The sequence below is a fragment of the Penicillium canariense genome (assembly GCF_028826845.1).
Source record: "Penicillium canariense strain IBT 26290 chromosome Unknown utg000004l_segment0_segment0, whole genome shotgun sequence".
Lineage (NCBI taxonomy): Eukaryota > Fungi > Ascomycota > Eurotiomycetes > Eurotiales > Aspergillaceae > Penicillium > Penicillium canariense.
This window is the reverse complement of record NW_026622731.1, coordinates 4,693,090-4,718,810: the sequence shown is the minus strand read 5'-3', so window position 1 is coordinate 4,718,810 and position 25,721 is coordinate 4,693,090. Positions and strand designations below refer to the sequence as shown.

The following is a 25,721-nucleotide window of genomic DNA, read 5'->3' as shown; positions in this document are numbered from 1 at the left end:
TAAGCCCTACTAGGCTACTCGCCTAACTTTTATAGCTATATCGAGGCCGATACTATATAGAGAGAGGTCCTAGCTATATTAGTAAGAATCGAGAAACTAGAAAAAATCCGCTAAGAACTATATAAATATTGGCGAAAAGTAATAGAATCTATAGTAAAAAACTATAATCGTAAGTATAAACCTCTATAGCTTAAAAAGAAGGACTTAGTTAGACTCTTTATAAAGAACCTTAGGTTAAAAATAAACCGAAAGCTTACTCTATACTTTATCGGCCTTTTTAGAATTATTAAGATTATAGGAAAATAGACTTACTATCTAAGCCTATCTTACTAATATAATTATATCTATAATATCTTCTATATTTCCTATCTAGAACTATAGAAGAAATATAAAAGAAATATTAATAAAATAATACCGATACTAGAACTCGAGAGTAATAATAAATATAAAATAGAAGAAATCTATAATAAGTATATTATTAAAAGAGAAATCTACTTCCTAGTTAAATAAAAAGACTAGCTATCTAAATATAACTAATAGGTACCCTAAAATAATATAGGAAATATATAAGATCTTATTAAATAATTTAGAAAGTAAAAAGTTAAGAGATAAATATATATTCTATTAGTATTATTAAACTATAAGCTATCTACTCTCTATCGAAACTATAGGCATTTATACTAAAAACCTCTAAAGACCCCTAAAAAGAAATCTACCTAGACTAGCCTATTTAAATATAAGGTAAAATTACTAGGAACTTAGTATTTATAGTATTAATAAATAGCTAAGCCTCTTTCTTCTTTTTTTTTTATCCTCGAAATACTTATAAATCGCCGACTAAATATAGCTAAAGAAGGCTAGTTTCCCCTAAGACTAGGTTATATAGCCTTTATTACTAGATAGGAACCTAAGTAGCTTCTTAGAATAGAAGTTATACTAAAAGGCCTCGGAGGTACCTAATAAAAGAGGAAGGATATTAGCGAGTTTAGTATAGTAGGCTATAATAAAAGTCTTATAGGCTATAGTATTTTTCTACTAAACTATTAGCTAAATACTATAGAAACCTATATAGTAGCTAGACTTACTTTATTCTCGGATTTAGTACTAGTCTAGGAGTAATAAGCCTAGTAAATAGTCTTTATACTATTAAAAGATTAATATAGATCTATTATAGTATTAGCTACCTCTTACTAAATACTAGTAGTCTAGGGGAAGTCCTCTTTACTATTATTAACCTTATTATTAGTCTAAAAGCGCTTAGCCTAATCTAATAGAAAGCCTAGATCGCTAGTATCGCCTAAAATACTAGTAGAGGCCTATTTTATTAGTAACTATTATCTAAAAAGAATATAGTAAAATCTATAGGAATATATATTAAGTTCCTAGCGTAGTATTAGTAATATAGGATAGAGACTATAGTATCTAAGATATAGTTAATCTCTATCGGCTAATTGCTAGTTAGATTATATTAGCTAATTATAGTATATAGATAATATATATACTATAGTATTTTAGCCCTAATTAGTATATTAAAAATAGTATAGCTCTTAGCCTTAATCTTAGGAGATATAGTAAGAGGATATTACTTAGTAAAAAGTAGATAGGGACGTAATAAATAGAAATAAAGGAGTAATAGAAAAAAAGGATAATATAATTACTATAAGATAGGAGATAGGGAGATAATAAAGAAAAAAGAAAGCCTAGGAAGCTTAGGGAATTATACTAATTTAAAGACTAAGACTCTTTTTTATTAATATATATAATCTTAGTTAGGTATCGTAGCCTTCGATTTAGGTAGTCTTTATTAATATCTATAATCCTAGATATATAATCTTAGTTACTAGACCTAATTTTTAGTATATATTAATACCTATAATCTTAGTTAGGTATCGTAGCTTTTAATATAGATAATCTTTATTAATACCTATAATCCTAGGTATATAATCTCGGCTACTAGACCTAATCTTTAATATATAATTAATATATATAATCTTAGTTAGATATTATAATCTTTAATCTAGATAGTCTTTATTAATACCTATAATCCTAGATATATAATCTCGGTTACTAGACCTAATCTTTAATATATATTAATATATATAATCTTAGTTAAGTATCGCTAACTCTAATCTATATAATCCTTATTAATATCTATAGTCTTAATATATAGTAATATAGGTAATCTTAGATAACGTAATCTTTAGTACGCCTAGGGATATACGTTACTAGAGAAGATATAATTATTATAAAATAAGTACCCCTACTCGAGCGAGATTACGTAGCCTAGTATCTAATATACCGACTCCCCTAGTAAGACCCCTACCTTCTACCCGAGTAGCCCCGAGTTACCCCCCTTCGGGAAGGTAGTATACCTCGGCTTACTATATATCGATAATATAGCGAGATACTACCGCTACTCTATACTAGAGTGACTACTCTAGTATAAAAGTCCTATATCTTTTCTATATTCCTCTGATTCCTTAAGAATCAGTCTTTATTTTAATCTGACTATACTAGTTCCTCCTTACCTAATCGACAGGCCCTCTACCCTGCAAGTAGACCCCGTAACACTTACTAGGAAGGTTAAATAGAATAGAGTATAAAATCTAAATCGGAATAAACTAAAATCGGAAAAGTAGGGCTATATAAAATAAATCGGATCGACCCTATTCTACTAACCCCTATAGGATAGGTTTTATAATACTAGTGATAGCGTAGCTGACCGTACCCTATTAAAATAATTCCTAAATTTTTTAATCCCTATAACTATCTTACTATAATATTAGATAGCCTTGTAACTTAGGAAAACTAATAATTAACTATTCTATTAAAACTAGTAAAAATTTAAATAGAAAAAAACTATAGTAAGCTAACTATAATAGCACCCTAAAACTAACTGTAATCTACCCTATAGGGAAACCCTAAGCCTATACTAAAAATTTAACCCTAAACTGTAATCAGCCTGATTACAGTTACCCCTATGGGATAGCTAACTGTAATGGCACCCTGAAACTAACTGTAATCTGCCCTGTGGGGAAACCCTAAGCCTATACTAAAAATTTAACCCCAAACTGTAATCAGCCTGATTACAGTTACCCCCATAGGATAGAATCTTTCACGCATCCTAGCAATCTGGCAAGATTTCTCTCACTCCCTTATTGTACATCTTCTCATCACACACAGCCTTCGTTTACAGCAATATTCGAAATCAGATATACCACCATACTCCCATGGATTAATGCCCAAACCCTAATTCGAAACGCACCAGTCTGTTTCTAGTTACAGTGGCACCGCAAAAGTCTCCAACCCCCCTACAGACCACCTTTTGCTATACCGCCTGCTCTATCTGGCACGCTAAACCTACTAAAATCTACTAAAATGACGTGTTCTACGCGGGCTTTCGAAAATCAATCAACGGCAAGCTTGGCCCAAGGGCAAAATGGATTAAACTATATATATCTAGAGCCTAGGTCTGATGTATTGTGCTATATATTATAGGTAGACTCCGAGATTATCGATAGCCGCACGGACCTGCGCGTCTTACTTTTTTGTGTTTAGGACCATTACTCCGCTTTCTACCCTAGGCCCCCCGCAGGAACACCCGAGGGATTAGGCCTCCAGAGACAAGAGTGAAAAAGTAAGCAAGCTAAGGCGTTTCAGGAATGTTTGCCCCAATCAGCCCATAGTAAGCAGCCTATTGGAGGGAAAAGGCAATTTACTTCCTCAGCTGAACGTAATAAAACCTTCACTACGGGGGCATCATTACGGGATAGAATCTTGCGTAGTTATAAAAGGAGTCTAAGCATCGACTAGGTGCGCTACAAGCGTAATACAACATTAGGCGTGAAGGTGGAAAACACTGCACGTATATAAGCCAGAGACAGATATCAATGGCGTTCTCTTCCATGCTGACCCAGTACTGGCCACCGCCACCGACCTTTACCGAGAAAGATGTCCCCAGCCAAGAGGGGCGCGTGTTCATCGTCACCGGCGGGAACCAGGGTGTTGGGTACGAGCTCATCAAGATGCTCTACCCTACCGGTGCCGTCATCTACATGGCCAGCCGCTCTAAGGAACGTGCTGAACAAGCCATCAAGGACATCGTGTCTGCGGACCCATCTGGCTCTACGCGCCTTCTATTCCTCTATCTCGACCTCGACGACCTCAATGTGGTCCGAAGTGCTGCCAAAACATTCTCCGAGCAGGAGTCGCGCCTCGATATCATATGGAATAACGCAGGGGTTGGGGCTGTGAAGGTCGGTTCTAAGACCAAGCAGGGAATCGAGGCCCATATGGGAGTCAATGTCATCGGTCCTTTTCTCTTCACTCAGCTCCTCCTCCCGAAATTGCAGGTGGCGGCGGTAGCCTCTCCAAAGAATAGCGTCCGCATTATTTGGACCAGCTCCTGTGCTATGGAGCAGCTGTCCCCGAAGGGTGGCTGCAACCTCAAGGACATCGAGGAGGGCGGGACCAACAACGCTTACGTCAACTATGCGATGTCCAAGGCGGCAAACTGGATGGTTGCTGACGAGGCTGGGAAGCGCTATGGCAAAGACGGCATCATCAGCGTGGTTCAGAATCCGGGCAACCTAAAGACACAGATCTACAACACCCAGACCAAACTCATAATGTTCTTCATAAACAGGCTGCTACATCCACCAAAGCTAGGCGGCTATACCGAGCTATATGCAGGCCTCAGCCCGGAGATCACAGAGAAGCAGCAGGGCGGGCTCATCATCCCGTGGGGGAGAGTCCAGGCCCGCAACCCGAGGAAGGATATCCACGAAGCACTAGAGGAAGGCAGGGGAAAGGAGTTGTGGGATTGGATTGAAGCCCAGACTAAGGCGTATGCTTGAGTAATGCACTACCAGATTCATATAGCCAAGGTACAACGAAATCTAAATGGTTCCCCTTCTGCATGTGGTGTCGACGAATTTCTGACAATATGCCTTTTTATTGCGATCGCAAGCTCTTATGCCATGACCCAGTTACGACGTCTTTATCGAGGTACAGGCCCCGGTTTCCCGATAGGTGGTCGCAGAGCGCGTCGATCATTAGCGGTGTTACGGTTGGCTTCCGACCTATGCGAGTTCGGGGTGCGCGAACGCTGCCAAACTGCCGCAAGTTTCTGCGAATATTTATGATAGGTGGGCAGCTATATCTCATGAAAGCATTTCATGACAGCTAGCGTTGGCAACCTATTTTAATGCTGCCTTTGGACAAGGTCATCCAAAACAAAATTTTGGCGAGCTGGGGCTATGGATCATCGAGCTTGCTAAACATTCAAAATGGTGTTTATCCTAGTATTTCTCAGCTTCTACTTTCTATTTCAAAATGAGGACCACGCTAGTGGCACAGACCTCCAGACATTGCCCTATGTTACCACGCGGAGCTTGTAGAACATATATTTTCATTCCCTAGCAGGTTTTCCCGGTCCCTTCATAGCTCGCGCATCACCGGTATGTTTGCTCCATTCATCGATGTCTATGTTCTGCTTACACTAGATCCAAACAGGCATGGAGGATCTACCATTCCATGGGCGATAATTTTCTCCGAGCAATTAACGATCAGTACCACCGAAATGGTGCGTGGCTGTGGCCTGTTCACAGTTGTTTTCTAAGCCCAGAACTCTAGCATACACGATAAGGCCCCGTTTTCTGTATCTCACCGAAGGCGTTGCTTTTTTCAGCATCGCATCTTGGATATGAATATACGTCCACCATGCCACCAGGCAAACTCCCTTGATTCAGAGTAAGTCCTACTAGATCCAAGGCGCGAGTTTTGAGTCCCTGTGCATTAGAAGTGAACGGGACCCGGAGAAGCATGCACGAATAAAAGAGTCTCTCTCCACTGCCCATTCTCTCTGGTCTTTGGCAGATCAAGAGGCTACTGTTAGCCAATGCGTTGATTGCTTTATATCCCGGATGGGTGAGCCTGAGCTAAATGCTGGGGGGTTGAAAATGAGCAAGTGGTACGAGATGGTGTCGTTCGATAACCTCGGAGAACTTGGTAAGTCCCACTGCCTTTCCACTGCTCCTCGATGGAGCTAGTCATGTAGTCTAATTATCTAGTTTCTTATAATAGCTGTTTGGCGAATCCTTCCACTCCATTGAAGATGGTATGGTGTCGGCATTGACCCCTGGGACAGCCCCCGTTGTGCCTCTAATATGTTATGTTGAGTCTTAGAAAAAGCACACCTGTGGTCGTCATCGGTTGAAGACAATTTGTATTTTGTCACTGTGGCAGAGAATTTCGGACCTTTCTCGGTGGTTGCTTTGATAGCCAAGCTGCTCTCCCCGTTTCTGGATGGAATGCGCGAGGAGCATACTGCATACACAAGAGACAAAGTGGCTCGCTGAGGCTTTCTAACAAGTTCTGAAGGAGCGAGTGTGGTCATTACCTGGCTAGGCGCATTGGTTCATCCTTGGCCCGCAAGGATTTCATGGCCAACCTCATTGACAAAGTTGAGTCCAATGAGATGGAGCGGGAAGAGCTCACTGCCCACACATCTACCCTGGTCTGGAAAAATCATATCCTTTCTCTTTCTTCTGATTTTCTGAGTCCTGGAGTTAGACCTGCCGGCGGGGAGGTAGTGACTAACTTCCTTGCCGCAAAAATCTTTTAACTCCTGCGAAATGACGCCGTGTACCAGAATTTGAAAGCAGAAATCCGCGGGTAATTCCACAGCTACAGAGAGATTACCCACATCACTGCGAAAAACCTCCCTTACCTGAAAATTCAGCGAGGGAATTCGTATCTATCCTCCAGGCTCCGAAGGCTTTCCTCTAGTGTCTCCCAAAGTTTCTATCGACGGATCTGGGTCCCCGCCGGTGGAGGTAGAATTTCTCCCGACAGCCCACAAAATGCTGATCGTCTGTGCATTCTGCAGGCCGAAGTTCACAAAAATGCGCGGACAAACAAGTGCGTGGATAGTCACCCACGGCGAGGCTAACTTCCATGACCCCCACACTTTCAAGCCGGAGCCGTGCATCGATCCAGACGGCGCCGATATCAAGGAGGCTAGTCAGCCGTACTCTTGGCGCTCGAGCCTGTCGAGGGCGAAAGTAAGTTATGGCCGCCACCTTTCGCAGGGGCATCGATAACCTCGTTCTTTACAACTACGTGGCTAATCGGTGATCGGGAAGCGTGCCTTATATGGAAATTGTCTTAATTTTCGCCCGCCTGATTTGGATGTAAAATATGGAAATGGTCAGTAAGTTGATGGAATGGGAGTCAAGAGAGTTCTTTGCATGCCATGTGGTCGAAGCCTCAGCTGAAGGTCAGATTTAGCCAGGTGAGGACCATAACCAGGGGACTCACTGTAAGTCACTGTGCCACCAGATAAGGCAACGAGATCTTTTCCGCTCCTTGGATAGATATTGTCTTTGGTGTCAAGCTTTTAGGTCAAATACTGGCATACGTATTCGCATCCTCCTGTTCTTCTCGTGAAAGCGACTAGGACTAGCCACTCTGGGACCCGTTTTCCACTATCCTTGTGTTTACTATCCGCTGAATCTCACGCTAATGGCCAAAAATTGACGATGAGGCATTGCTTCGTAAGTGGATTATCTCGATGGACTATGACTTTCAGGCACACAATTTGCCTATTTCCTTTGAATAATCACAGCTTCACTGGCGGCGAGCTCTACCACTCCACCATTGCAATATTCTGTGACTCTTTCTCCTTCTGCGTAGCCTCTAGTATATTTCTGTCCCGCCCACGTTACATTTTCAAAATCAGTCGTGGTGCTCAGTGCTCCACTAAGCCTGGTTACTTTAAGATCATGCCCCAGAAGTGGCGTGACTTCCACCTGTTGAGAAGGTCGTGCTGTCCTGGTATCGTTGTAATAACCATAATTGAGTACCACGAGCTTAGAGACTTGTCCGTGATCATAAATGGCGTAAGCTGCCAAGCTGTCGCCCTCAGACACCAAAAGCTCAAGAATAGCAGGATCTGCAATATTTGCGACGAGATCCGCCATGAACAACAAACTGGCATAGGTAGGATAAACTGTCGCAGGCTTATTATTGTATACGACAGGTTGCCACATCGAGTAGTAGAATGGTGTTCCCATGTGGAAGAAGACACCTTGAAAACCAAGAGTCGCTCCTAATTAACACTATGAGCAATTTTACCTGTAATAGACGCTTCTGGTCAGCCTTACCGTGGAGCATATAGTCTATTTCCCAAATAGCAGCTCCTAAAGTATTGGAGATACCATCTTTTCCATGGCATGAGACTGAACCAGTTTCGCCCATGAAGAAGTGGGCCCTTGCAAGTTGTGCATTGGCCACCTCGTTTTGCCATTGCGAGAGATACTGAATGGTTTTGGTATGGTTCATCAAGTTGGGCAGCGATACCAAGGCCGCACTATCACCTGCATATTCGGTTAGCCAGGGCGCTCATAGCCTTGCAATAGACGTACTTGTGCACACTGAAAATGGATACGTGTGATCACTGTAGGTTTTTATATTCCCCAGAAGCTTTGGGAGACCCATCTTGGTCAACTCGGCTAGTGAGAAATTGCCCTGGTAGATTGGTTCCTGGGCAAGGGCTCCCAGCTGAAATTGATGGCTGTTATGCTCAATTTCTGTCTTCAAACTCGATATCCAAACGAGTTGCTGCTGCGCAAAAGTATTCACATTCCACGGTCTCGGTCGCTGTGTGGCGGAATAAAAGTCGGGTTCATTCCCCAGCTCGTAAGCGTACAACCTGAAGGGTTGCAATAGAGACTCTGCTGCTTTTAACTCTGCCTTCGGCAGTTCCATATTGCCCTGCCCAAAATTGAGACCGAAAATGTACTGTTGATGAGTGGCAACATTCTCGTTCAGCACGTGGAAAAGGTCGGAGTTGAAAGTAACGTTCACGGCTTCAAGGTTTCCTGGCTCGAACACATTGGATAGGGTAGCTGAATTTGATGAATCGTATCGCGCTGTATCTTGGGTGTGCCCGCCAATCCGAATTATGGGAGGAGCTCCTAGGATATCTTCAACGGTCTGGAGAAGCTGCCGAGAGAGATTATTGGGCTTCATGACATCACCGAGGTAATCTGTTATGTAGCAGAATTCTATCGAAAGACCAGCAATTGATCGGGATAAAGGCACCGGCTCCTGAATATCTGATCTTGACGGAACGGGGGCCTTAAGAGAGGTGGCTGTGGCGCTTCCAATTGTGCCAAAGGCCACATGATGGATAAAGGGGTAAAGTAACCACATAGCTCGTGATTAGAAAGATTTGTGCTGTCCACATGCTCCTCCTTATATCTTCGAAATACATATATTACCTCCACCCCAGGTTGGAAATCAATGACCTCGCCCGCAGAAAATACTGGCTACTGGTGGGATCTGAATTCCGGTATCCCCGTATCCTATATGCCAGACATAGAACAGGTATTAATAACAGACTTTCCAAATATTCTGACTGGTATTAGGGAGCCTTACGTATTCGATGATTGCTGGAGATAATGGCACTGAAGCTTGACCCCTCAAAAAGCACTTTAGAGCCGTGGGGTAATGAGGGGTATACTCCAAACGATTGGCGGAAAATTGTTTTGCACTTCACGTTAATATTGTGCACCACACTGATGTAGATCAACCTGCTTCCGGGGTCTGGGTCTGTGCTCCAGCGAAATTGATGTGGATCAAGCAACGGGCCCGACAATGCCAGAATTTGACTTTAGGATCCGCAAAGCCCACCTATGAGAGAGAGAGCCAGACAGTTCCATTACTCTGTTTCATACCGGTTGCGGCGATATGTCAGAGTTGCCAGTGGCCGCTCAGCCCACCTATTAGATGACACAAACTAACTCACTCACACCTAGAGCACCGAAGATCCAACCAGAATCTGTCCTTTCAGGTGACGAGTTAAACTGGTCCGCCGACCGTTCATACTAGCCGTTTCTCTAGAGAATTCTCCTTGTGAACCTGGAAATCATGAAACCCGCTAAGCATCCTAATGAAGATATCAAAAAATGGGGCGATAACTTACCAGTAGCAAATGATAGGTCACACAGGAGACCACATGCTCCGCAATTGTATGTAATTCAGGATAACCATGAACTGTCGCTTTATAACAGCCAAGTATCGGCTGTATATGTACTGTACAAGCTATAGGGTTGCTCTCAACAGCTCCCCCTTATTCTCCTCCTCAATCAATCAATCTTGTTAATCTGATATTGATTCCACTTAATCTTATTTGTCATGAATACCTACTAGGCTATATATTTTCAGCTTATTACGATAATTATAAACCTGAGCCCATGCCAGATTGCTCCATAACCTACGCAAGCGCAGGCTTGCTTGGTCCATGCTATGGATAACGGCCTTCCTTACTGGCTGTTCCACAATAATCGCTTGCCCAAGAGGGTATCCGACTGAACTTCGACACCAACTGGTATCCTTGGAATGACTATTTATGATATCTGTGTTTTCCACTAAGTATATTTGGACCCTTATTATATCAATTGTTTGCATATTCTCAAACCTGCGGTCGAGTAGGCTGAACTGTCCCCTTAACCTTCGCGCTATCAGTCTCGCCTTCTCCCTTCTTTGACTTTCCTGGCTCGTTCACATATGGGTTCGAAGTATCTGTGTTAGATAGACCTTCCTGTTTGAACGACATACTGCCAGGTCCACCTATCCCTCCTCGGGCAGAAGGATGCTTCAAATTAGTTAGTCAAATTGTGGAAAGAAAGGCCATGTAGGATTGGGCTCTTGAGAATTACTCATAGCCGTGGAGGCGAGTGGCTAACCTTTTCAGACCCAGCAGAGGGTTCATTTCCCTCTGCTGACTGTTTGTATTCCTGATTGGCTCCACGGTACCGCCCCGAAATATCACCATTCTGTTCCGGTTGTCTGGATTTCTGCCATAGATAGATTGACACCGGTATGCCCAAAACAATTGACATTGTAAGCCTAATACGCGAAACAAGTGTTAGTTACTAATATGAACCGGCGGGCATGATGATGCCTAGGTGCCTTACCATTTTTTGGACCAGCAGCCTGTTCAGCGACAGGGCCTCGGGAATAGCATCTCCGCGATGACACCCGCGGTAGTGGGGTTTTAGTAGCTCCAGCCAAAAAAGACTTCATGGTTGCTGTACTCTGCGTCGTGACGAGTACTAAAGGTCATGGAATTGAATCAAAAAAAAGGTAAGTGTAGGGGGTGCCAGACCTTTAACTGCTCACTCTTGGCGACACGTAAAATTACCTTGCTCGTGATTGGCAGATATTGACGTCATCGCAATGCCATCACTGTCTACCTTGATTCAATGATTGTGGGATCCGATAAAATTGAAATAAAATGGCATAAGAACTTGAAATAAAAACTGTCTCTCGTAACTTTCCGATGATTGTAGTCCCTCAGCCGGCTCCAATATTTGGTAATTCGTCCTCTGTGGATGGATGGAGCGGATAAGCTTCCATCTCCACTGCCGAATACTTGAGAATTTTATTCATCCAATCTTAAATACAAACACAGCTATCCAAAGCTCAAAGCTCTATCCCTGCCAAACTGTACATGATTACTACAGTCCTGGCCTCTGCCGCCCTGGCCCCGCTGCAGCATATAACCCTAATTTCTGACGCTTAGGATGGGATGAGACCATGGAATTTGACGACCTCATATGTCATAGATACGACATTCATACGGTTCACCCTAGCATCCGTAGGCAGATCGCCATATCCGCATGCAATAATGTTGTCATGCATTGACAGTCTGGTGGGGCTCTAAAAACAATTTGAAGCACATTTTTTGCGTGAGTTGCGATGAAAAATTACGTCATTAAATTGTAGTCTCTTTCGCAGACTTTGTTGCGTCTGTAGAGGCTGAACTAAACCTAGTCAGTTATGTACAGTATAATTTTAACTTAACTTACCTGCAAAAAATGCACCTTTGAACATAGTGAAACTATCAAAGATGGCTGGTTTATGATTATATCACAAATAGGGAGAACGGATCATTCCAAGCCCCTCTTTGTTGAAAAAAACCCAAGACACATCAGGTTATTCCGTATCTCAAGTAAGAAGTCAAGATTGGCTTCTTGACCGTGTGATAGGCTGGGAAAATATTTGGCACCGCCAATGGAATCCTCCCGCCTGAAGATAACCCTCACTTTCTTTTAACGTTGAGGCGCGAATAAGGTCAAAGACAAGGTGGTTGTGGTAGACAACACTTCTATCACCTACTAATAAGACAGTGACAGCAAAACAAAGCGAAGCGTCGATGGGTTATGAGACCCTGGCCCCAAACTGTCACGTCACAGCAGTAGAAGTCGGTGATACAGAAGATATTTGAACAGTACTCACGGTTGTGACTTGACCTCGAGCTCTGCCCAGAGAGATTCCGCTACGTGCTACGTGCCCCTTGCCTTGTTCTAAAACTGTGCCTTCTTCGAGGATATCAGGATTCCAAACAAAAACGAGAATACTAAAGCTGCAACCATCTGGAATAATATCAAGAACTATCTCTAGTCGCATAGCACAGGTCCCAACTTTGGATCAAACTGGATACTTCTCATATATCTCGATGGCGGTCAGAATTCAACTTTCGCTAAGGCGCGCTTTGTCATGTGCCCATTGCTCTAAAGACAAATAGGCTCCTCTGGCTATAGGCTGTATACGCCGCGGCTGCAATTAGTTGTAAGTTGTAAAGCAGTAGCCGGGCTATACTGAAAATATTTCCTCCGATCAATTCCCTTGTACGTGATTGAGTCAAAAGCAAACCAAATGTGCTAAAGTAGCTCTCAGTCAACACTTGCCAGGATGGAGGATCTGGAACAGTAAGTTATACCCGCCTTGGAATTTTCAACTGGAATTGAGCTGAAACATGGTTCTCTGCTTCCTCGGGAAGCTACATGTGTTTCAGAAGCGCATTAATACTACCAGAGTCAGATCAATAGCAAGCTCGGTAACATCTACGATATTGTATTATTATTTTTTCCCTCCACTGGGTAGGATCCCGCTGCTCTTCGGCTACAAATAATAGATAACAAAAGAACTCCCCACTTTATGACTATTTAGTCTTAGGCGAGAAATGGAACCAAATAATAATAACGGGAACTAAGAACCCCCGATAATATACGAAGATGAACTTGATGTCCTATTGGGAGGATACAGGTGGCGTAGCCCCGTATAGTACCTTCGTGGGCAATGGAGTATCCAAAAATCCTAGCTATAACTCCAGAATAGGCCTGTTTGTTATTGGGGTCTGAATTTGAGCAGGGATCTGTATCTCCAAATAGGTGAAGCGGGAGGCAAAAATAACGCTCCTTGCATAGTAGGATTTGTAGGGTCGAGCAATTACGATTCCACTGACACCTAACACTACGTCGAAGCTAAAAGCAAGGAGTTCCTGCGTCTTATAACATAGGAGTATAAGATTACCTTTGTTAATAATACGTCGCTCACAAAAAGGGGGCTGAATTTACGTAGTGCCAATCATTGGTAGATTGACGGTAAATGCTTAAAGCCAGCTATAACGTTTTGATACCTAATGATAACTAAAATCTTCTTACTAAAGTTACGATCGCCGAGAGAAATAAGGTCTTAGGTAAAATTGACTCCCATATCGACAAAATTAAGTAGCAGGAAAGCGTATAGGAAGCGGTAGAAACGCCTTGCACAGACAATCTATTGTCTTCGTAATTTACGACGACACCGATATAATCACTAGATGAACTCTTTGTATATACAATCATAGGTGTCACGTTTTAAAGCCCGAGCTAAATAGATTAAAGTCTTTTACTAGTCCGTCCCCTTCTCTTTCTGCTTCTAAGTACCCTGGAGCGAGCTTATTTAGCCTCTCTTCTATCATCTCCCGATTATTGTAGAGAGGCGTATCCGTTAACCCATTATAAATTAAACGGATATCCAAAAGTTGTTAGTTTATACGAATCGTATTAACCGGTTTTAAATTAGCAGATGTTTTTTCTTCTTATAGTGCACTAGGGCCCTAACCTACCATAGTAGGGGATCAGGTGACATCTTGAGTCAGTTGTTTTGCGTTAGCATGGGAAATGCAAGTAGAAGTATACAGTATATGTACAGTGGTGTTCCATAAGTTTTCGACCACCCAACGATGACATAATATTCTGCTGGTCAAACAGCTCTCCTTCCTCCTAAACGTGATGATGATCACGGCCGTGACTATGACGTAAATGGTTGCGCTTCACCAGAGGACGTGGGGTCGGCTGCTGATAAACCTGTGTATGTTAGCGTAGAAAAATTAAGACGAGCACTGCATGACAGCAATATCAGACAAAAACCTCACCAAAGAATTAGGAGATGTCATAGAAGATGACAGAGACTGGCTTCCGCAAGTCCCAAATACAAACAATGGATTTGGCGCCTGGGATAGTGGCTGGTTCCGGTAAAGCTGACACTCCCAACCAGAGGTGGAATAGAGCCACGCGTGACAAGACGCCAGTCCGGCGCACTTTGTTGCACAGGGTGATGCGCTAGGAACCTCGAAGGTGAAAGTCAACGGAGCATGGTTAAAAAAAGAGATCGTATCCACGTGGACATTTTCCATACAAGCAGAGGAAGTATACGGCGTTGATTTTGCTTCTGCTTGGAGGGCCAGCAGGGCACAAATTACCAATTGACAGAACATGTGATTCTAAGGCAGTGAGGTATGGAAGACAAAGGAAAATGGGAAGTTTGGATGATCACGCCAGGGAAATGGGTCTCAGACCTTGATAAGCCCTCTTGAGCACTGTAAAGTCTAAGACAGATGTCTCAAACCCCATATACCAGACTAAGACAAATCAGGACGACTCCGAGCCTAACAGACATAGAAAAGCCAAGACGAACTAGGAGAAACTAAGGTGAACTAAGAGCACGGTCCTTTCATGGCCTAACTATATCCGCCAATTTGCCGACTGATAAGAGAAATTAAGGAGACTCATATCCGAGTCCGGAAGCAACCCTCACATCCTGGGGATCATCAAAGGGAATGCAACCCACAATATGGTGGCCTACGCACTCATCAATGACCATACGTACACGCTCATGATCAAGGTGAAGCTCTTGACACAGACGCTCCGCCTTCGCCCTTGATACTGGCCACTGTTCTGTCTGATTCATCACCAGCTGCACCAATTCCGCTGGGAGGCGTCTGTCCAGATGCGCCGCTTGTTGTGCTGAAGTTGCCCACCAGTCGTGCTGCTGCGGCGGCACATTTCGCGTGGAGCAGATTCGATAGTGTGGGTCGACAAGACGAAGCTTGATACCAGTCAGATTCCCCGGCTGGCTCGGATCCGCCAAACGAAACGACTCTTGCTTCGACCGAAAAGTGTTAGGCCAGCTTAGCAGATGACCTTTCGTTAGCGGGACAGAACCGAATGTATGCAGCGCCTCGGGTGCTTGCTCTTCGAACAGCTTGAAACTGTCTATATCTAGAACATTCGCTAACGTGTTTGGAACTTTGCATTCCAGCTCAGACGCATGCACTTTATCCTCATGCTGGAATGAGATACGAGGCTCAGTGATGTTCTTTGTTTCCACAACAAATAAACTCGTAGCTGCAATACGGTCGTTGCGTAGTCCTTCGATATGGAAATGCGCTTCACCGGAATAGGTCGGACTCTCTGGGGTGAGTTCAATGTTGAAGATTTCAACAACTACCTGTAGACCTTGTTCTCGAAAAGTATCCTGTAGACGTACGGGGGTATATTGATGATGTAGTGGGTCTGGGAACTTACCCACCCTCTGTGGGATTATTGCACGCCCAGTAAATTTGCCTTCCTTCCATTGTTCGTAGGAGAATGAAACACCTGGCTCGGGATGGTTGAACCAGGCTCTCCGAGCTCGCTTAGACCTTGTAAGCTGACTCACGAGTCTTGGATTTTCCCATTGCTCAGGTGTGAGCTCGTCCAGTAGGTTGGGCGAGCGTCCTGACCGAGGTTCTGCTTGCTGCCATTTTGGGGGCTCAGGGCCAGAGATGTACTCGCGGGCATTGTCACATAGTTTTTGCCAATCTTCGTGGGTGTCACAGATACCCCTCCAATTAAGTAGAGGCACAATGTCGCGAAAAATCTTTCGTTCTTCCATGTAGTTGTGGATATGGCAACCATATGTGAGAATGCGTGGGGGGTGGCGGCCACGTGAGTTGCCATAGAATAGGACCTCATTCCAGGAAGATACTGAGCGGGCGACTAGGTCTTCGAGATGCGCATAGAGATTCCGATGATTCTGTGGATGGAGATTGTTGACATAGGAAGTAATACTAACATCCAGTGGGTCGTTAGACGAAAAGGTCACCTCAAAGGGTAGCCACTGGAAGTGATTTGAATAGCAGCTCTCGGGACCACCGTATCCAGGCTGGCGATCCAGAGGAATCCGTCGTCTTAAGTGGTCGAATGGAAATTGTAGTTGATTGAATGGATGTAAGGGGAGCCCTTTGTCGACTTCCCCAGTTGAGCACCATAAATCATGCAGGGGGACTTCTCCGCCACTCGATAATACCGGTGACCGAGCATAGGCAAGGGGATATAGAAAAGGATCCACCAGCGGCGAGTAATTGTTTATCTGCGGCCCCAGTTGAGTCACTTGCTTTTGGATGTCTTCAAGAGACACGCCTAACTCGTTCGATTGACAAACAGCCGAGGAGCTGTCAAAAACCAGAAGACGGCCTGTAGCCTGCCAGGTCCTCGCTTTATCGCGTAATTCGGAGATGCACCAGCCCCATGCGAGCGCAGTGATAAGAAAGCCCTCGGGACCTTCAACTGCGTCCCGATGCCACCGCGCGAGTTGATTCTCATCCGGGTCCAGGATTGCGCGATGCCACCCTGGCGTCTCGGTGATATGTTGCATCAGTCGTAGCATAGCAATCTCGCGCTTGGTTAAGCGAGGCGAATGGCGATACTCCAGCAGCCCGTGCGCAAAGCGGGTCTCCGGTGATAGCTCAAAGTTCAGGGGGATGCCCCCAAATCCAGGGACCTGCAGGGGACCACGGCCAGCGTTTGTGATATGAGGCATCTTGGAAAAGGTAGCCTAAAATGCGTACGAGTTTGGAAAATCTTTCGCGAGATGCTTGTGATTAAATACGCCGTTGATTGCAGATGCAGAGTCGCGTTGGTGCACGCCACGTCGAACGATGTGGATCGTGGACTTGGCAAGCCATCGCGGAAATGAGCTGTGCTGACAACGGCAACTACGGTAACTATATCGAGGGCGTCTGCGGCACCGTTGAGGTCTGTCGGAGCAATAAATGACGGTATAGACTAAGAATGTTGCCTATAGTGCATTTTTGGTCTAGTGGTTATTTTGCCTAGGATCTGGCCCTATTTAGTCTTGACAAGGTCCCTCTCGTTGTGCCCACAACCTCACCGTTCACCCCAGATACATGCACCGCTGGCTCGGGATCAGGGTCCTTTGCTGGCCTTTGCAGCTACGGCTGCAACTGGGGATACTGTTCCATTCATAATTGCACATGCACTGCCACGGGGCCTCTCAACGTACCACCGGCTGCCAACACGACTATCGACGCTGTGTCAACCGTCGGCGGCGATACTGGACTCTGCAAGTTGGCGTGCCAGCGGGGATATTGCCCAAGTTCTACATGCAGACAACACAAACGTGGACCTCGGCTGCTCGAGCGACGATGGATCTGATCCTGACTGTGCAAAATCCTCGCCGTGCGATTTTACCAAGAAATTCTCCACCCTGGATGAGCTGGCTGCAGCTCTTGACACGCTAGCACCGGTATGCGTGGACTATTATACGATAAACGGGCTGCAGACGGTGCTGCAGGAGACGTTGGTAAACTACACCGACATCACCAACAGCTACGACGACAAGTTTAACGACTACGTCAAGTATGTCGAAGAGATGATCCCTATCCAGTGGCAGGGCTTAATGAGCTCTGATGAGCCCTATGGCCCTGGTAGCCAGTTCTTTCAATGTGCCTACTATCAAAGTAGTCATAACAAGTCTACAAGCTCCTGTCCTGGCGATATCGGTATCATGTCGGGTAACTACACGGTCTACTACGAGCTGATCAACTCAACCCGATTCAATGATAGCGTTACCTCCGACTATGGCATTGACACATCTTGGATAGAGATTTGTTCCAGCCTAAATGACCTGGATTGCACGCCAGGTATGGATGAGACGGGCTGCCTTGCTCTGCACAGCACGTACACGTACAAAGGATTGCCTGTGAAGGCCCCGCACAGCGCCATCAGGATCGCCAATCCCAAGAAAATCATGACGCAGGCCATGCCTAACGTCCAGAATATCAAGGGCCGCCTTTACACGGCACGAATTCAACTCGCACTTGGGGCATGGCCCGGCACTACGGACGACCTCGTGCAGTCGCTCTCAGCGGCAGTCTTTATGCTGAACCAGTCCGTTGCGAGCATGCAGAACGTGGTGGACGTGGCATATTCGTACGAGGAAGCGAAGAAGAAGGAGATGATCAACGAAATTCTGACGGGAGTCCTCTTGCTTGTACCATTTTTGGGGGAGCTAGATGCTATATCCGATGTGTTTGTCGGGCTATCACGGTTGATCTCGATGACGGGAGATGTTGGACTAGGTGCCAGCACTGTCTATGCTATCGTTGAGAATCCCAATATGTCTCCTCTGCTCATTCTAGAGACACTTGTCTTCAGTGGTATGCGTAGCCCGGATTCGTTCGTGTCAATGGGCAAGGCTCGAAGGGGTATGAGGAAGGATGATATCAAAGGCTTGGGCTCGAATTTTGCAGCCTTGGATGAAAAGTTCCAGAATATCGTTGCTAAGTGCCTCGCTACATAAGCGTGATGGATATTTGCTACTTGACTCGTGTTGTATGAATTATCATGCTTCCTTCGGTCTTATGAGCTTTGTGTATTTAGACTCGGCAGACTTCAGGTAGATCTTGGTTTCTTCGGGACTCTTCATCTAGTTGTTGTTATTTCGATCTCTGTTTGGGCGCCTGTCGGGGCAAGCAATCGTCTACAAATGTAAGCCGTCAGGGACCTTCCAATCAAAAGATATGAGCCGCTGTTGCCTAGGCGAGACTCAACATTCAAATCGTTCGACCACGGTGTCCTCACCAGATTCAGATAGTCATGTTCAGGAAACCACATCGGTGAGCCCTAGAAACTAAAAGATCAACTTGGAATGGCAATCAAATAATCCCAGACCCATGTGGACGAAGGTGGAATGAACAAAGCATCCAGTTACAGGAAATCAACCGAGCTCAAAACCGACTCGGTCAGAGTAATGGTTCAAATTAGGAGACAAAATATCTCCTTGGATTCAAATTACCTGGGGGCTTCAAGCTGGATATGATCGGTGATCTTGATTGCACCAGTCGCCTAGTGCAAAAGAGACAAGACTATGGTGAGTACTGTTCTTATTGATAAACGACCTATGTTATATCTGACCTCCATAGTTTTTGCGAGAAAAGGTCAATATGGTCTGTCTTGCCGCGGGAATTTCATGTCCATGACATGCTCAACCATGAGAGCTGCTACTGGAAGCACACTCAGAAAAACTTTGACCACCGGTTTGTAACTTATATCTCGCTAACCTTTCCTTGTGAGCAAAGAAAGGATGGTTATTCATGGGGGGTTGCCTAGAACACACGAAGACAGTTGCAGGCCTTGCTTATGGGTTCATCAACACGCTCCCGAGTGGGTAGGTTCCTAACGATCCTTTAGACTTTTTTAGGCTTTTCCTTAAGGCTCTGCGCGAGCAGTAGAAAGAAACTTGTTCTGACAATAATAAAATGTCTATTAAGATCTTATTTAATTTTCGAACAAGCGAGGCATTGAACTAAATCATGATCATCTATCTTCGAGAGATATAATCAAGTCAAGGCACGTGGTATGAGTCAGGCTCTAGTTGATAAGCTTACCTAAATGCACCGGACTGGGCAGACCTCCAGCGATGCCTAAAATGGCATATTAAGGGACCTGTCAAAGTGGTTGCCTCTAATGATGTACTCGACCAAGATTAAATCTCAACTTAGAGAAGTCATCGACGGAATTGACAAGACCAGAGCCGCGAATCTTTACTACTTATGTGGTAGAAGCAACTGTTTTTCCTTTACTTTACATGGCTTGGATTCTCAATGTATGATATTCCACTTATGATGATCCATGAAAGGTTGGCCAGAAAGCACTGTCTAGGGGCATTCTGGGGAACCTGCACAAGCACCACTATCCGAGAAGATGAGTTTAGATGTGTATCTAACCCATGTGATTCGTGTCTGCCATCACAAATATCATATCATATCATGATTAAGTGTTCAAACCAAGGGCCTATGCTGACTATGTGCATCTGAAGCCCCGTTGACCAGGGTGGAACTTGCTTCATCCGCTGCTGTATGTGTTGCCATAGAAGAAGCAGCTCTCCAATTATGATTCGCTGATCCTACTGCGCTATATGCCGTCTGTGGACGATGCTCTGCGAGAGGATTGTCTTTGAACATGATTGAAGAGCGATCTGCTATGAGTTCAGCCGTAGAGTCTACCCTCGACGGAACACAAGGCTCTGAAGATAATGATGTGGTTCTCATAAGTTCTCTTGTGGCGATTCGTTTTGACTTGGCTCGATCCCGTGCGCAGTGCACTATGCTGACTCCGGCAAATAATGAAATAAGACAACAGGAGAAGATGATGGCAGCGATGTTTCCTCTGTGATTCCACCTAGCAATTTCAGCACTTGTAGTACTGGTTGCAGATACCGTACTTATAATTGTAGAGGAGCTGCTTGTTGTCGTGGTAGAGCTGCTTGTTGTCGTGGTAGAGCTGCTTGTGGCTGTTGAGGTTGAGGTGATTGTGGACTGTGCGGATGTTGACGTGGCGGAGGTTGTAGTAGTAGAGGATGATGTGCTTGTAGACTCAGAGTTTGTTGCAGATGTGGCGATTGTATCCGAGGTACTTGTAGTCGTAGTTCCCGAAATAGTACTCTCTGTTGTGGTTGATGCAGTTGATTCGGACGTTGCAGATGTATCACGGGCGAACATCAGCGCACGTTCAACCTCGACGCGTGGGACGAGGAGGTTCAAAGTACCATAAAGCCCAGTCGGTAATGATTCAGGTGCGAGGGTACTTGTTTCTGTTTGGAGTAAAGATACCGTTGGGGTGCTATAGGGCTGGCAAGCCACCAATGCCAAATGCGCCGCCAGTAGCAGTAAAGCAGGTCTCTGCATTCTATACGCACCCGAATGAAATGATTGCTGAAAAGGAAAAACTGACCATTTGTTTGGTGGATGCGAAGCCCAGAAGATTAAGTATACCAAGCAAGACAGCATGATGTTGGTGGCCACGACTTCATTGACGTCCTGTTCAACGCCAAGGTAGGAAGGCCCAGTGGTTCGGTTCCATTTTCTACAGCATTCATCCGTTGAATTTCGCAATAACGTACAACTTCGCCACGCAAACAGTTCGGCTCGATTTATTTTTGCAATCCGCCCCCCAAGCTAGCCCTTTTTTAGTTGGTGGACTCGAGTTTAGTTCGATAGCACACGCACATGCCGCGCGGCAGCGACCCACAGCGCTGACATAAGATATCAAATAACCACAACTGTACGGAGTAGTTAGCTGAAATTAGATCGGTTCCTGCTAATTATACATTTATGGAGTGTTCTGGAGGCACAGCACTTGCTAGCCTGTCCACAATTAATACTCCTTAGTGGGCAAGCAAGCTGAGCGCGAATGATATTCCTTGCGCAAATAATTCCATGTTGTCCCCCTTTGCAGTCGGTCTCACCGTTGATGCCTCAACTGGTAGCGTGTTTGCTGCTAAATTTATACCCGTCGCAGCTAATCATTTTCTCCCGCGGTTTGTACTTCAACCATGACCAGGTTGCGCAGGAAGGGAAGGAAACGGGCGACTAGATTGGGGACAAAAGCTATTGCCGCCGGCTCCTCTCACACCATGCTGACTATATCAGGTATGGGAATGATCTAAGTCAAATAGCAGACCTTTTCGTTTTCAGACAAAGTTCAATAATGTTGCGCTCATAGCAGAGATGGTAGAATTTTATAGAGTGGCTAAATACGGAGTCGTGACTCTAAAGGTCAGCGCCCTGTAATGCGTATGCACGGGATGTTTCTGGCCGCAAAGCTACACCCATAAAATAGCTTATTGAACAGACATTTTGCATCAAACAGGGGCCAGAAGCGCTCTTCTTAATTTAGCCTTGGACCATGAGAATGGCAGGTGCAAGTCGGCCTTAATTCCTACCCTAAGGACAGAAAACCTTTTTTGCCCCACGGTAGGGCGAGCAGGGATATGTGGAGCTATGTAATCTTCACGCTCGAAGGGACAGATATAACATGGTTCCTAAGCGAGCAGTGAGCCCAAGTGGGTAGTGAACCCAAGTTGGAAGGTGATTCTCTTTACACCATAGGAAATGCGTTAAATGCCGAGAAGCGGCCGAGAAGTGAACATTGTTATTCCATGGCCATATATAGTGTTTTAACTATTTACTGGCCATCTGAAGAGAACTCGGTCCGCCAAAGTAGAACCAAGCATAGTGAAAATCAGGTAAAGGCAAAGCCACTTGGGCCTAAGCCAAATATATGTGCTGAACATGAGAGAAAACCAAACAGCTACTACAAAGCAACATATTATACACCATACCCGCCTATCTAGGGAAGCATTCTGGTGCAAGAATTTGGCATATTTCGCACCATTTGCCGACCAATAACTTGGTAACCTTTCATAGGTTCTAGCCACGGGTACAAAGATGTGTTTTCGTTCTCACCCTAAAATCACTCTGTGTTATTATCTGCCATCTTGAACTTGCTGGAGCTTGTGGATTCTCATAATAACTGTTCACGAACAGTTCCCATCTCAACAATTATACATATTTCATGTTCTTCGGAATGGGAACTTCAATTACGATCCAAACTTTTTGGAGAAGTTGCCAAGGCCTCCAAGGGGGTGAAAACCCATTCGGTCTTTGACCACATCACGCTCATACGGTGTAGTTTAGATTCGGAATGTTACCCCAACCCGGCCGACGCAAATTCGAACGCTAGCCCCATAACTGGACCTAATGAAATACCACTAGATGCTAATCAGTATATATCTGCTGCCCGAACATGCAACCTAGGATTTGGCCCCCTCAGCGAGCAAGTAACATGGAAAGTGGGCATTGAGACCACGGACGGTTGCCACCGGTGAGCCGACCAGATGCTGGAGCTCGACGTTGAAGATGAACAGGGAGAGTACGGAGGACATTGCGGCCACGATTCCCAGAGTCACCCGTGATTAAAGTAAGTAGTTTGACAGGCTTGTATCTTCCGGCAAGGAACGGGTGCTCTTCTCGGAATCAAGAACGGGCAGCCCCTACACATAAAGCCCACTAAGAAGTACGTGTCTACAGAATTAATAGTAGTTCACTTGATGTGACGACCCACTCAGTCAATGATTGGGAGGTTGAAGAAAATGTGTCTATCACTTCACTGTGCATCGGGTACTCTCATGTCCTAAGTTACCTGACGACTATCCACTATTCCCCATGGTGGGATTTCAAGTGTTAATTTATATATGTAGCAGGGCCTATCAGCCTAGGCTAACACCCATCCAACCTTTCGCCAATTAACCAGATCTACTAGACGGAGTGTAAGGGACCATACTGAGAAGTCGCAGTAGGGCTCCGCCTACTTGTCGGCCTCGAAGATCACTTTCTGGCAATTCATCCGGTTGAAATCATCATAACTGTGGATCTGGTAAGTTTGAGTACAGATTTGGTATTAAATTCGTATGCAAGTGCTCAAGAGATACTCACGCCTGCACGGCCTGGGACAGCGGACGAATGTCCTCCGACATGAAACTGGTCAATGTTAGTCTGAACAGAAGATATACAACCTCCACCTAAAAGCAACCATACTTCAAGACGTCCTGCTTCTTGGCCAACAGCTCTATAGCTTTCCCAAAAATACCTGGCTGTGTCAGCTCAGATTACCACAGCAACCACAGGGTATCTCTTACTGCGAACGGGGCATCGTCCCATCTGCAGGCGCAAATTCTTTCCATAGGCCTCGTTTCCGGTCCAGGGAATCTCGCCGTTATGCACACCGACGCTGGATAGCACACCCCATGGACGAAGCATCTCGAAGCCCATCCGCAGCGCGCTACTGTGGCCCACAACCTCGATAACAATATCCGCTCCACGGCCATCTGTGATTTCCTTGACTCGTTCGCGTAGACAAGCTTCGTTCTCTTGAAAGTTCCAGGTCTCGGCCCCAAGACTCTGCGCAAGGTGCAGGCGCGATGGCACACTATCAATGGCAATCAAATGCTTCGGGCGATACTCCAGGGCGCTGACCAGGGCACATATCCCCACGGGTCCACATCCAAATAGTAGCACGGTGCTACCCTGGATTGCAGGGGACTCCAGTCCGCGAAATGCATTGCTCGCAGCAAAATAGCCGGTGGGGAAAATATCGGCCATCAACACCAGCTTCTTTTCGTCGATCTCAGCGGGCGCGTGGAACAGGCTCGATTCCGCCAGAGGAACACGAACGTACTCCGCCTGTCCACCATCCAGCGCGGCGCTTCCATAGAGTAGGCCCTGCGCACATCGGGAGGAAAAGCCGCTGGCACAATAGAAGCACTCGCCACAGCTGACAGTAAAGGGGGAAACAACCCGATCACCCGGTTTGAAGGATTGTACCTGGCACCCGACCTCGACCACCTCACCTGTGAACTCGTGGCCCATGATAAACCCTGTTCCCGAGGGCTGATGGCCCCGAAAGACGTGCAGTTCACTAGTTCAAGATGAGTATACATAACATCCTCGGTCTTCTGCCCATCTGGTCCCTTACCTGCCACATAGTGCGGTATATCGCACCTTCAGAATCGCATCGGTTGGGTCTCGAACTTGTGGCCGGGGTCGCCGTTCGAGGGCGACCTGCAGTGGACCCTTGAAAACTACCGCTTGCATGATGAGGATTTTGAGGCTTGATTTCCTGATAATGTTGGTATCTTAATGTGCGTCTTTCCTGGTAGATTGGCACCGGTTATGTGGTGGTTATTTGAAGTCGTGATTCATCTTCATGAGGGGTCGAGCGACTTGCAGTCGAGCTCGCCTGTACCTCGGCTGTGCTCGGGTCTTCAACAGTCTGTGTCGGGGGAAGTATTCGGTTGAAATTTGGGCTGGGCCACACGTGAAGGGTCTCTAAATGATTGTTTTTCAGTATTCTGCTATGGCTTTCAGGCTATCTCGTGTGCGCATCGGCGACTATCTAGACGCCACGTATCTCGTCTTTCTGGCGCTTGAGTGGTCTCGTGGAGGACTTTCTGACAAGCGCTTCCAAATCTCATGCTTCTCTGTCTCTTCCTGATTAAGTAACGATGGTATAGGTAGTCAGAAGTGCTAGTGGAGGGCCAAAATGAGGCATAATGCGTGCCTCCCCATGCCGGCCCCGCGCACCGCGTTTGAGGGGCTTCCATTTCCCCTCGGGGGTGTCAGGAATGGGAAAATTCGCACCACATGGGCTGGCAATCGCATTTTTGAGGTTGCTGACATTTTATGATTTTTCTCTCTCTCATTTTCACTATATATGTTGAGCTACCACCAGAACTTACCACGTCGGGTGTTAAGGAGGGACTCCGATAGGTGTTCACCAAATGGAATCTCTCCACAATATCTTCGCATTTGTCAAAAATGAGTCCCGATGCAGAGGCATATTGCCGCTTCACGGCGAGGATTCCAATGAACACGGTGGGAGGGAAAATTGTCTCCATCCCCATCAACAAGTGTAATTAAGTCC

General features: G+C 45.5%; 7 protein-coding genes across 7 annotated transcripts; 3 read left to right on the top strand and 4 right to left on the bottom strand.

Annotated features, from left to right (window-relative positions):
• Positions 1-3,890: 3,890 nt before the first annotated feature.
• Positions 3,891-4,856, top strand: N7482_007961 (uncharacterized protein; the record flags this gene model as incomplete). The annotated part of the gene is made up of 1 exon (XM_056690085.1): positions 3,891-4,856. One exon carries the CDS (start codon positions 3,891-3,893, stop codon positions 4,854-4,856), a length of 966 nt encoding a protein of 321 aa, XP_056542514.1.
• Positions 4,857-5,774: 918 nt separating this feature from the next.
• On the top strand, positions 5,775-7,061 carry N7482_007960 (benzoate 4-monooxygenase cytochrome P450; the record flags this gene model as incomplete). Its single annotated transcript, XM_056690084.1, has 4 exons — positions 5,775-6,009; positions 6,187-6,347; positions 6,389-6,592; positions 6,747-7,061. Coding segments are annotated over 4 exons (915 nt in total), but the record flags the coding sequence as incomplete, so codon positions are not given.
• Positions 7,062-7,604: 543 nt separating this feature from the next.
• On the bottom strand, positions 7,605-9,216 carry N7482_007959 (glycosyl hydrolase family 79 C-terminal domain-containing protein; the record flags this gene model as incomplete). Its single annotated transcript, XM_056690083.1, has 3 exons — positions 7,605-8,110; positions 8,166-8,378; positions 8,427-9,216. The coding sequence occupies 3 exons, from the start codon at positions 9,214-9,216 to the stop codon at positions 7,605-7,607; spliced, it is 1,509 nt and encodes a 502-aa protein (XP_056542512.1).
• A 5,676-nt stretch (positions 9,217-14,892) lies between these two features.
• On the bottom strand, positions 14,893-16,977 carry N7482_007958 (DUF4246 domain-containing protein; the record flags this gene model as incomplete). Its single annotated transcript, XM_056690082.1, has 1 exon — positions 14,893-16,977. One exon carries the CDS (start codon positions 16,975-16,977, stop codon positions 14,893-14,895), a length of 2,085 nt encoding a protein of 694 aa, XP_056542511.1.
• A 118-nt stretch (positions 16,978-17,095) lies between these two features.
• N7482_007957 (carbohydrate-binding module family 24 protein) lies at positions 17,096-18,759 on the top strand (the record flags this gene model as incomplete). The annotated part of the gene is made up of 2 exons (XM_056690081.1): positions 17,096-17,104; positions 17,368-18,759. 2 exons carry the CDS (start codon positions 17,096-17,098, stop codon positions 18,757-18,759), a joined length of 1,401 nt encoding a protein of 466 aa, XP_056542510.1.
• A 1,889-nt stretch (positions 18,760-20,648) lies between these two features.
• Positions 20,649-20,959, bottom strand: N7482_007956 (uncharacterized protein; the record flags this gene model as incomplete). The annotated part of the gene is made up of 2 exons (XM_056690080.1): positions 20,649-20,833; positions 20,875-20,959. The coding sequence occupies 2 exons, from the start codon at positions 20,957-20,959 to the stop codon at positions 20,649-20,651; spliced, it is 270 nt and encodes an 89-aa protein (XP_056542509.1).
• Positions 20,960-23,606: 2,647 nt separating this feature from the next.
• Positions 23,607-24,892, bottom strand: N7482_007955 (alcohol dehydrogenase family protein; the record flags this gene model as incomplete). The annotated part of the gene is made up of 5 exons (XM_056690079.1): positions 23,607-23,664; positions 23,735-23,779; positions 23,837-23,888; positions 23,938-24,716; positions 24,774-24,892. 5 exons carry the CDS (start codon positions 24,890-24,892, stop codon positions 23,607-23,609), a joined length of 1,053 nt encoding a protein of 350 aa, XP_056542508.1.
• Positions 24,893-25,721: the final 829 nt, after the last annotated feature.